At 29.2% G+C, this 13,116-nt stretch overlaps 1 protein-coding gene across 1 annotated transcript; it reads right to left on the reverse strand.

Moving 5' to 3' along the window:
• Window positions 1-1,352: 1,352 nt before the first annotated feature.
• On the reverse strand, window positions 1,353-5,482 carry LOC129321438 (ninja-family protein AFP1-like). Its single transcript, XM_054967197.1, has 2 exons — window positions 4,299-5,482; window positions 1,353-1,895 (listed from the first exon to the last, which is right to left on the reverse strand). Exons 1-2 carry the CDS (start codon window positions 4,993-4,995, stop codon window positions 1,474-1,476), a joined length of 1,119 nt encoding a protein of 372 aa, XP_054823172.1. The 5' UTR covers window positions 4,996-5,482; the 3' UTR covers window positions 1,353-1,473.
• Between the last annotated feature and the right edge of the window lie 7,634 nt (window positions 5,483-13,116).

The following is a 13,116-nucleotide window of genomic DNA, read 5'->3' on the forward strand; positions in this document are numbered from 1 at the left end:
ATTTTAGGGTCATGATCCTTTTTTGTACTTTTAAAAATAAAATGTTGACTAAAATGCCTATACCTAAAATACCAACTTAAAATTTTCTATTGATGAAATCATTTTAATTCAACCACTCATCACTTGATAGTAAAATATGCTTTGGTGCTGCTATTTTCTGTTGGTTTTCTTTGCCGTGTAATGGTTGTCCTTTGAGTTGCTTCTGGATGAAATTGATTCATGTATTATTATTTTAAAAAATATCACTTTAATTGAATAAGAAATTTAGATGAAAGGAGTTTTGTAATAACTTTATTTGAATTGAAAATGTTTTTACTGTCAAATTCGCAATTGGTCAGCTTAAAATTCGCCAATGCTGAAATCATCACTCTATTTTAGTTGAAATTTCTTTTCAAATTTACAAACTTGGTTGCCAAGGATATTGTAGTTAAATTATTATTTTTAAAATTATGAAAAAGAACCACGGTCCTAAAACTCAGTTTCATAATTTTGTAGTATTGATTGGTTATTTATGATATTTGATACAGAAAGAAAATTCCTAACTTACTCTTATAAAATGTATCATTTTTTTTAAGAACACTGTTTGTCTTGTATGTAAGACTACATACCAATCTTAGAAAATTGCAATAAGATAAAATTGAAAGAAAATAATTAATGATATATTTTTTTATGTGAAGTGATTTATAATGACTATCAATTATTTTTTCTATAACATTATATTTAAATCAAATTAGACTATTGATTTTATCCAAAATAAGCTGTATGAATAACTGCTGCAATGTCAAAAATATGAAAAATAACACTGAGCAATAACATAAATTAAAATGTCAAAAATGAATAAGGCAACTTCTTTTATACTTGAGTAGTACATTCTCTCCGAAAAATAAATAATATATATCAACTTTTTTTGTACAACTTTTACTATCAATCCAATTCTTTTACTTGAAGCATTCAGTCTTTAATCTTAATTAGGGAAAAATAACAATCATTCTTTACTGTGAAAAAACACACACATGCACATCATCATAAATTCATAATCAGTAAAAATTTCTCCCCAAACACAGCAAACTAACATTTAACATATATAACTTTCCAATGAATGCCACCTGGGTATCACCTAAAATATTTCCTATGACTGCTCTATCATTTTCACTTGTACTTCCACATGTTCTTCGCACCAAGAGATTATGATGGCATTCAGAAACTTAAATTTATCAAACATCCTTCTCTCACTGAACATTGAGGAAAAATAACAAACAAAACAACAGGATCCACATACAACTGTCAACGTGAAGATATGTATGAGCCTAATATTTTCTAACCCAGAAGACAGGAAGAACATTTACACATGATTTAGCAAGAATTAAGATAAGACTTAACAATGAAATTATAAATCTTTTTCACTTTAATATTATCATCCTATAATTATGTCACACTTTTTTGCAGAACATAAGGAGGGAAGTCACTCTCATCTCACAAAAATGGAGTGTGGACAGGGTTCACAACTATGTGCCTAAGTGGGTGAGAAACATCACCACCACCAGCATGCTTCACAAACTCTGCTGGCGACAGGAAGTTCCCATGGCAAACACACATTATCCTCACTTCCTCTCCTTTGCCATACCTGTATAAGATTCCCTCTATCCTCCTTCCATTAGGACCATCCCCTTTTGCAAAAACACAAGGCATGTCCTCCATCGAGTTTATCCCGATTTCCGTCCCTTCTTTCAGTGAAGATTTCGGTTTCTTTGATGGATACTTCGACTCAGCCCTGCAAGTTCTGATTGCATTCTCAGTTGTGTTTGTCCCTGATGAACCTGCTGAATCCTGCTTGCTTTGCTCCGGCAAGAGATGACTACTAGCTGGGCTTCTTGCTTCCCCACAACTGCTTGATCCTATTATGTAGGGGAGAAGTCATAGAATTAGACCTAAAACCCATAGATTCCAGGGAGCTTTTGGTATGTTTAAATTAATAATGATATATGGATACCCATTAACTTTATAAAAGAGGATAACCTTCCCCAATCTATTAAAATAGCCAGATGTTAACAAGTACCCGTACTTCATTGTTGACTTACACCATAAATTCTTAAAAAGAAGTTTTTGGGATTTTTGTACCTTAACCCTAGATTTTAGTATCGAAGGAATACATATATAAGTAAAAAGGTAGAAGGAGCAGGATCCACTTGCTTTAATTGATGTCTTCATTGAACAGTTTAGCACACAAAATAAGTGACAAAGGCGACAACTCCAACAAAGGGTCTATATGATCAAGCAATCCTAGAAAAGAGTGATTTCAATTTGTTAAATCTCTTCCATTTTAATTTTATCATTTACATACTCTCCCAAAAGACCAAAATTTCAAACTTAGAGAGAGTGAATTTCCCAAGCCAAAAAGAAAGAAATGGAAGGAGAGGTTTCCACTTTCAGAATTCCAATTCTCATTCCCTCTTTCTCCTCCAAACAAACTACTACTATATATCCTCATCGTGCTTAATCATTTCTACGTATTTTTCTGTAAGAGCTAGGTGTGAAAAAGTGAACCTGAATTGCATGTGCAAATATAGGATCATAAGAAGAAATACAATGTCTAGGGATATAACCCAATTATAATATACAAATTGCTATAAGAAGATTCCAAGTCTCAGACATGTCCTCATGATCATGACAGTCCTTTGACATTGAGATATCTCAAACTTCATACAAATGGCCAAATTTTGCTTGCTTTATACACACGCACTTTAGGGGAATGGGACAAGTATGAGACAAAATATGAAATCTGATTATTTTTCAACACTGTTGCTCATCAAATCTTAATAGCGTAAGAGAGCCCTGCTAAATCAAACTATATGCATTTCATCCCAGATCTCAAGATCCAGAAATTTAGATTTTGGATCATGCATCTCGATGAGTGATCAACAAAAGCTTTAATTCAAAACGTGGAGTAATTCAAGTCAAATAAGCACCCTGAATCCAAGAATTGTAATTGGAAAAATTAAATCCCAGCATGATCTACTCATCCTTGGTGCTATAATCTAATTTAGAACTCCTATTGATGACAACTAGGAATCGTGTGCTACAAAACTCCTGAGAGAATAGAAGTCACTATCAAATAAGAGAGACAGGAATGAGAGACTCGGAATCATTCCTGTAGGGATAAGAATACCTGCAAAGATTAATTAATATTAATAATTCTCTTAAATTTTCAAATATAATCTGTCACAGTATGCTATCTATGGTATTAAGATGCTCAGGTTCAATATAGTGGGACTAATTTAAAATCATGAAAAGCCGAAAAAAGAATATTTCTTTATAGAACGATTATAACTTGAGTTTGCACTAAGTTACCATTATTTCTAAGTTCTACATCCATATGCAAAAGTGAAGAGGTGCATCCTCTTTATATCATCAAAAAATTTAAAAAAACAAAACAAAAAAGGCCGAAGAAAAAGAAAAACCACCACCCTCATAACGTTCTCACAAGTAAAGTAACTTTGGTAAGCTGAAATTCTAAAAATGAAAAAGATCACAAATTGATCTTACTAAATATCTTATATATCCTCCTATCCAGACCAACCAAAGTTGGATTCCTAAGAATCACTTGTCACTGAGAACATATGGCATCAGAATCTACTCGTTTGATCTTCCCTATCATCAACGTTTTTAGCATCCCATTCAATCAACCCACAGGAACTTTCAAATTCGCAAGTGATTTAGACACTCCGGTTCAAATATATAAGAGGAAACAAAATTTTATGAAATAACACATCAGAAACTAATCAATAGAATAATCAATAGAATGTGTCTTCATCAATCATACAGTCAAAATCCAATCCACTATTTACTTAGATTTACACCATCCACAGTAAATCAAACCATAACAATAAACAAAACTAGACATAAAAGGAAAACCAGCAAATAACCGTGAAGTACATAGTTTAAAATGATTTAAAAAAAATAACAGTGACTGATCAATAAAGAGGAAAACTACTAGGTAGCAACCTAAGTTGACAACAAATTAAAAGTGTTATTTCTCCTTCACAATCTTATTAACATGCAATAAAAGCTGCTAAGCTGAAAGCACATCCATAACCAAAAAGCATATTGTTAAGATGAGAGAGTTCACCAAACAACGAGGAAAACTAATACACGGTCAGGAAAAAGTATGTCCCTTTAATAATCTGGTTAAGTTCGTCTATGGAACACGCAAAAATTCTTGACTTAGAACAAAGTTTGAGTATACCTAATCCTGATAACCCAATTACTCAAAATAGAGAAAGACTTGGACAATAATTTACCTTTAAAAGGTTTGCTCTCCATTTCTGACATTCCCGAAGAGCTTCCACCTTGAGAATCTGCGGAGCCTTGAGAAGAATGCTGTGCATATCCTTGAAAACCAATCTTTCCTTTGGCCAATACATCACCAAGAACGACTTGCACTTGCCTAGCGTTACAAGCAGACGATGCACCCCAGCCAGGCAACCCGAAAGGTCGTGGGGACACCGTTGCACCACCGGCGACTTCCCCTGCGCCGCCACTGATGCCATCTCTCTCCGTCTTGGAATTTTTCTGCTTCTCCGACCTCCGTCTCTTCGCCTCCATTCGCCTCAATGTTTGCAATTCCTTCCTCTTCCTCCACTGCTCCTCGGTCTCCGTCGGAAGTGACGAGGTCCGCATGAGAGTATTCGGGCATGCCGGCGCCGGTGACGGAGTCGTGGAGTCGACGTCCTCACTGACGAAAGGCATTATCCCGACGATAGACGATGATCGCATAAGCTTCTTAGCGTTCTTGTCGACACCAAACCGACCTCCCAACGAAAGGCCAAGGCTAAGCTCAATCTCTTCCGATTCTTCGCCATGCTCTGAGTACAGGGGTTGCTGCGTATTGTTACTACAAGCCATGAATCTCTGAAGAAGATCTCTCGGGAACTTGTCCATTTGTAGAGACAAATTCTCCACACCCTTGCTTCTTCTTCCTTCGTTAGCCTCATCCATGGTTCAACAATCAGTTAAAAGAACAGGGGGAGAGAGGGAGAGAGGGAGAGAGAGAGATTTATACGATAAAACTATCACTTCAACTTCAAGTCGTTCTTCCCCGGAACAAGAAAGCATGGTTTGTCATGGTTCCAATTCGGAAAATCCTCAAAAGAAAACATGGTTCTCACCCGATGATGCTCAATCGCACAGAAACGCATGAGCCTAAACAGGAGAAACGTTTCTGCTCCAAAAAACAATCCGAAAAGGAAGAAAGAATAAAACTACTAGGATTACTATTTGAATCAGAACGAGATAAATTAGTGAAATAGTAGCAATCCCCACAAAAAGCCGCTGAATTTTTTTCCCCTTCCGCAAAGTAACCCAACCCAGACGCGACAAATTGTTGGATATAGTAGTTTTTTTTTTTGAAAAGGAAGCAGCGGACAAAATAACAAACAAACTTCAAAAGCACAGCGCAGAGAGAGATGCGTGTTAACGAGAAGAGGGGTAGAGAAGCAAAGAAGACGGAGAGGGAAAATGAGAAATGTTATCATTGTGTTCCGAAAAGACCCCTGCGATTGGAACTACAAATGTTCAAGGAGTCGACACGTGGTGATCCTGGCAGTAGGAGGGTGACACGTGGAGGTATGACACGATTTCCCAGAGTAGAGAATTAATAAAAACGGTCTTGGAGGGGTCGCTGTCAACAACTTGTCTTTTTGCCGGTGAAACGTGTCAGGTGCAGAATCAGAGTGCCAGGGACGCCACGTGTCGGTCAAAATAAGAGCCTGGGGAAGTTGACATGTGGCAAAATGATTTAGAAAAAAATTACACACAGGTCCGTGGAACATATTTATTTACAAATACGTCTCATAAAATTTAAAAATTACAGTAAAATTTGAAATTAAATTGTAAAGATAATAATATCTTATTAAATATATATGATATCAATCAAATAATAAATTTATAACTATTTTATTAATAATTTATAACTATAATTTTAATATTTTACAATTACAATTCTACATATTTAATAGCCAAATAGTTATATATTACTAATAAAGTTTAACATTTATTATTTATAATTAATTTATCAGTAATCTATAACTTTAACTTTTTACCATTATAACTTTATACATTCAATAGTTAAGATTAATTTAACTAATGAATATATAAAGTTGTAATTATAAAATATCAAAGTTATAACTATAAATTATTTGATTAATATAATATATATATATATATTTAATAAAGAATTATTATTTTTTTCATCCCAACCTTAAATTGAACTCAAGTTTTAGAAAATTTAGTTGTTTTTAAATTTTATAAGATTTATTGAAAATAAATATTTAATGTAGAACCTATGTATAATTTTCCCAATGGATTATGTCCTCGTATTGCTGCGGCGTGGGTTCATGGTCGCGTCGCGTCTGGGAGTGGGAAGTGGGATCGGCATGGCCTACGGTTCTGCCCCCTGCAACTCGTCAAGTTGTCTGGAAAGCCCATGTGCTGTGAAAAGTAGTATCTTATTTATTAGCTGTATCCCACGATATGGTGCGCAATAATATTATCACGTTTTTTTATTTATTTTGCTCCTTTAATTTTACTCCTCCTCTTAAAAATAAAAAAAAAATGACAACAAAATTTTTTAAATTGTATATTTTTTTGTTTAAAAATATAAAATATTTTTAACTTAATCTCACCCCTCAAAAAATTAATTACTTACTTTTCAACTAACCTTATTTTTTTATATTTATCCTAATTAAATACTCTACAATAAATATAAAGTTATTATCAATAGAAGCACTTTTAAAAAAAATAATAATTACACCTCAAAAAATTAAAAATACCTTATATTTTTTAATATCTAACTTTTAAAAAAATGCTTTATATTTTTAAACGAGGAAAGTATATAATAATTTAATAGTTTAAAATGTCATAATACTAAGGATTTCTTTGAAAATAACTTTTTTGAGAAAAAGATTATTTTACCCTTATTAATAAATTATGATTTCTTATTCAATTATTACGATTCATTAAATAAATGTTGTGATTCTTTAAATAAAAGTTATAAATAAATTTTATTATTTTGAGAACTTGTTTTTCAATAATAGAAATTACACTTAATAAATTATGATTTTTTGTTCAATTATTGCAATTCACAAAACAAACATTGTTATTCTTTAAACAAAAATTGCAATTAGGACTTGTTTTTCAATAATAAAAATTGTGCTTGACAAGTTGTAATTTTTTGTTCAACTCTTACGATTTACATAACATAAATTGTGATTTCTTAAACAAAAATTATAATCAGATCTTGTTATTTTCAGTAAGGATAAAATGATCTTTTTTTAAAAAAAGTTATTGACAAAGATATTTCTAGGAACTTCATTAGTGTTATGGCATTTTGAAATACCAAATTATTATTTATATAACTTGAAGAGATTTTATTTTCATTTTTTCTTAAAAATATAAGGTATTTTTAATTAAATTTTACCTCCATTAAAGTAATTATTTATCTTCAAACTAACACTATCTTTCCCATATTTATCTCTATGTAATAGAGTGTTTCACTTTAAAATAAATATAAAATAATTATTCAATAGGGGCACTTTTTAAAAAGAAAATACAATAATTATACATTGAAATATTAAAAATATTTTATATTTTCTAACATTCAACTCCTAAAAATATACTTAATATTTTTTAATGATGGGATTATGTAAGGAAAATAACAGGAAAATCTCTTCAAATATGTAAATAATAACATAATCTCATAAAATGCTGTAATCCTTTCTGAGTTTTTAGACTTTTTTTGGAAATTAATAATTTTTAATAAAATAACTAAAATACTCTCAACTTAAACTAAAATAATAATTACTTATTTTATTTTAATCATTGTCAAAAGAAAAATAATAATTGTTTAAATTAAAATAATCACATATATTTATAACGATTGAAGTTGTAATTTACATTAAGGAAGTTGTATATTTCAAAAATTTACATTAAGGAATTTGTAATTGATTGTTTTAATTTATTATAGTTATTGCAAGAAGAAAAATAGTTATTATTCAAATTAAACTAAAATAATCACAAATATTTTTAATATTTAAATTTCAGTGAATAAAAAATTTATGCATAGAAAATTGCAATTGCTTGTCTTGTTTTAGCCATTACGGAAAGAAAAGTAATTATTGCTTAAGCTAAAATGATCACAAATATTTACAAAACTTAAATTTTAGTAAATAAAAAAATTACGTAGAAAAAGTAATAATTATTTGTTTTATTCTAGTCATTACAAAAAAAAAGTAATCATTATTTAAACTAAAGCAATAAGTGATATTTACTTTTTTTGGAACCAAATCTCTTACTTTTTATTTTAAATTGGCATATTTTAGTTATTTCATCAAATATTATTAATATCAAAAAGATTTTTAAAAACTTTTAAAAAATTATGGCATTTCACGAAATTTCATTATCATTTGCCTATATTTCAAGAGAAATGTTTCAATCTTTTTTACCTTTTATTATATATGAATTACTTTCTAAAAAAATTCTAGTCTTTTGTCAAAAAAAAAATTTATAATCGTTTTCTATAACTTACTCCCTTCATTTTCAAATACAGGAGAATATAGTCCATTTTATACAGTTTAAAAAGTTAATTAAGTATAATAATTATATTTGAAATTAAAAATTTGGACTAAATTATCCCTATAATTAATAAAATAAATTTGTTTAGTAAAAATAAATATTGACTTTATGAGGAATAATTTGTTGTTTCTGTTCATTTTTTTTATTTTTAATTAAAAATTTAAGACTATAATTGGCGTCATAAGATTATATTTTTATCAGTTAAGATTGTATTAAATAAGCTAAGATATCGTGTTGAATTTTCATATACGATAACATAATTTTAATAAGTTAACATTTAGTATTCCAATTTTTTAAGTTGATATTAGTTAAAAAGTTAAACTTTTTAGTTTGGCAGGATAAATCAAAAGAGAGTCACAATAACATTAAAAATGATACCAGACGTGAATTTTTTTACATTAAAAAAAAAATCACCCTTCAACTACTCAAGCATCATCTAAATTTTTATAGTGCAATATCTTTTTAACATTTAAAAATAATACAATATTTCCTGCACCATTAACAAATATTAATCTTGATAGTTACTAGTTGGTATTAAATATTATATAAAAAATCTCAAAAATTGCCAAAAAAGACTTATAATTTTACAAATTTTGATATTTATAAATTCTCAAAAAATTTATAATTTAACTAGAATATTTGTGATTTATAAGTAAATGTATTTTTTAGACTAACATTTTAAAGGTTGACATAAAATTCTGGAAGAAGACTTGTAATTTATTACAATATCTTAATTTACAACTTAGCTAATTTTTAAAGGAGGATTCATAAGTTTTGGGTGAAGAATCATAATTAATGATAATATTTTAATTATTAAAGTAATATTTAAATAAGATATTATCAAACAAATATATTATTTTTTAAAAAACTTACCAGTGTTGTTTCCAACAATCAGACAATCATCTATTAACCGGTTAAGTTGTAATTAAAATGATATTTTTATCTTTTTCATGGATGAGAAAGAACATTTACTCTTGATATTTATTTATAACTTAAAAGATTTAATTGATATTAATTTTTTATAAAATATTTGTTTGGAATTTTTTGAATCCTTTTATGTAATTTTAACAATAAACTAAAATTCAACATTAATATTTATTAAGTTAAAGATAAAAACTACACCATTTTCAAATTTTCAGGAGAAATATTACATCACAAAATAGTTTACCATGCATTGTGTATAAATTGAAAGATAAAAATACTCTTTAATCTATAATCATACAATATTATATATTAAAAAGTCAGTTGCAAATTATTATATCCCCATTTAAGGGAAACCTATGGGGAGGAAAAAGATAAAGAGCGAAATGTATCGTTCGTCTTACTCAAAATTGTGTTTGTTGTTAAAAAAATTATTTTTTAATTTAAAATTAATATTATATTTATCACTATCATACAGTTATATCTTTGTGAGTGGATTTTAATCTCAATCACTTTTATTTAACCAAAAAGAAATCTCAATATTTTAAATATGTAATTACGGAAAAATTTTTAGGTTTTACTTTATTCATTTAAAAATATAAAATATTTTTTAAAGAGTTGAATATAATATCCATCTTGACATAACCAATCTGTAACCACATTCTCACAGGCAAGGTAATTAGAAGTCATTAAACATCTAATCTTACCTCTTGCAATAAAGTTTCAAATTATATAAAATAATTCTTTGAAAATATAAGGGATTCCAAAAGTCTTTTCAAAAAAACATGTTTAAACTCAAAATAGTTTGTGTTTATGCATAGTAAAAATAAATAGGAATGCAAAATTATATTACATAAAGAAATAGGGCAAAAAGAGTCATTTTCACCCTAAAGAACATGTATGTCGTAGCATGTGATACAAATAGGACAATTCTTGCCTCTATACCATTCTATTTACTGGTTCAATTTTAGACGCGCGTCATTTTCATATATGATATTTGATTCGAGTGATTTAAGCACTTACACATTGCTTATTTTATATTTTAATTAATGGCACAACTTTCAATTGTATTCGTTATCTCTTTTAACAAGTTGTCACCCGAATGCAAAAATATTCACTTTATGTCATTTTACCACATCCAAGTATCCCAACCTTCAAATTTATGCCATTACCTCACATAGGGCCTTGATAACATCCACTAAGATAGTATTCACTTGATAGAGAAATTATATCATCAATTACACATTTATATCACAATCGGGCTACTTTGAATATTTGCACATAATTATCTATTTTGACCAAATTCACAATTCATAATAATTCAAAACATGTAAACATTTACTTGTACTAGAATGTCAACCTTCCATTCATAGTTCTCCACATTTACATATTTCATGGCTAAGATACACATACTATATAATCATATAAATGCAACCAAATTGTTTATGTATTCCTATTAGACAACTTTATAAACATAACTCTCTATTCACATATTCATTACACAAACTACAACAAGAGCCATATAGTAGTAGTTCTCGCTACTCTCGGTTTGAAGCTTTTCCTTTGTTCATCTCAATGTCTAAACCTATAAAATAATAATCACAAAGTGAGACAAAGCTCTAGTGACCAAAATAATCTACACTATCTATTAATAAGTAAAATTACAAATAAGTATATAAAATTGTTATAAATCACATGCCATTATGCGTGCATAAGCGTGCACACGCATTCAATATCACGTGCATGATCATATTATTCATTTGAATCTTTGCATCTACCTCTGACTAAATTTATAGGCTACTTATTAGACTAATTTTGTATAAATTGATCTGAGCTCACCTTCTATGAAAAACCACATAGTTAAAGGGGTTCTATCTCACTTTTGGATTATGAATTCTCCCTCTCTCAAGCAATTGGGTTGTTGTATACTCCTACACTACACCCTTTCAGGTATTGAGGAATTTATAATCATATCATTACTACCTAAATGTTCTATAGTAACAGTGTAACGCTTACACTCCATTAAATACACTTAACAAATAAAACTCATGGTAATCGAGGGATAAGCTCTAAAGAGTGATTTCCAAAATTCAATCCAAAAGGAAAGGATAACAAGTTTTCTAAATAGAAACAAGTTAAGATCAACCAAAATCTTTCATATCAGAGTAAAAATAAGTTTCGGAAGCATGGGATACCTCTGAGGAGTGAAAGAAGTTGAAAATGGTTGAAAACAAACATTAGACATTTCTGGCTACACACCACTTCAATTTACTTAATTATCCTAATTAGGTTTAGTTAATCAGAAAATTAAAATTCAGGATGTTACAAACAGTTCATCATATGTTGCTACACCAAATGTCCCATGATGCTAACTCGACCATATGAATTTCAAATATTACTAACCCTAGAGTGAACTTCTACGCTCTATCATAATTATATAACTATTACTTATGTACAATGAAATTCATACATTTAACCATATTCATATCTTATTACCAAATAACTTTAAAACAAAGTATAATTAACATATCTATTATTAAAAAAAACCTTTTTTATCACTTTATAATTTCAAAATCATGTACTTTCTAAATCAAAACATGTAATATCATATTTATCAAATAAACAATTTGTAAATAGTTAAACAAGTTAACAATTGGCATGAATTATCCTGTTAATTCAACTTTTCTATTACAAAAAGGGTTACCCTTCATATTTTTTATCCCCCTTCATATTTTTTATCCCTTGTACTATCAACTACTCAAATTACCCTTGAGTCATGACAAGCTACAAAATTAAACATTATAGGTCAAATTCTCAACTTACAAAACCACTTATTAGCACAATTATGCTAATATAAACTTCAAACTTCTAACACAAGGCAAATTTAAGTCCTAATGCTCCACAAACTTTCTATAACTTTACATTTTAAAAATTTCATTTTTAAGACTGTAATTGAGCTAAAGCCTCAGCCCTCAAGACTCAACTATCAGTCACCAAATCAATTACAAATCTTTAATTTAAGTTTCAATAACCCTTCCATGGCTATAGAGCAAGAAAATAGCCTTTCAAAACTTCCCAACTCAATTTATCTATACCTCAAACTAAGAGAAAATAGGTTAAAATAGGAAGGTATGAAGGTATGAAGCTTACTTGGTAAATAACATGCTTGAACTATATCTTAGGTAGCCATAATTTCTTACACTAGTGGAGCTTCCTTTCTTCCTTTCCTCTGTCATGATTTTTCCCTTTTTCCTTCTAAAATCACGAGTTGATTTTTTTATAAATAGTCAAAATTTTGACCCATGCGTTATTATGCATGGCACACACCGCGGCATGTGATACAATGAGGTATTTCTCACTATAGCTCTTTTACTCTATCCCAAGTCACTCTATTTTCACGTGATCTTGATCAAGCTACCATATAAACCCCAAATGTCAATTTATAGCCTAAAATCATGATTACTTAATTAACCTACTAATTTACTAATTTATTATTAATTATAAATTATTTTTTAAATTAAGAGTTTAAGATCTTACATTGATTACTAAAAAATAAAAGGTATTTTT

The sequence above is a fragment of the Prosopis cineraria genome, unplaced genomic scaffold (assembly GCF_029017545.1).
Source record: "Prosopis cineraria cultivar Desert tree isolate PC_DT_omini unplaced genomic scaffold, ASM2901754v1 PC10, whole genome shotgun sequence".
Lineage (NCBI taxonomy): Eukaryota > Viridiplantae > Streptophyta > Magnoliopsida > Fabales > Fabaceae > Prosopis > Prosopis cineraria.

What these genes read in the sequence shown, in the direction of transcription:
- LOC129321438 (XM_054967197.1), bottom strand. Translation starts at nt 4,995, where the DNA reads ATGGATGAGGCTAACGAAGGAAGAAGAAGCAAGGGTGTGGAGAATTTG. An exon ending in GGAGAGCAAACCTTTTAAAG is followed by an intron (nt 1,896 to 4,298) that starts GTAAATTATTGT and finishes CCTACATAATAG; the next exon opens with GATCAAGCAGTTGTGGGGAA.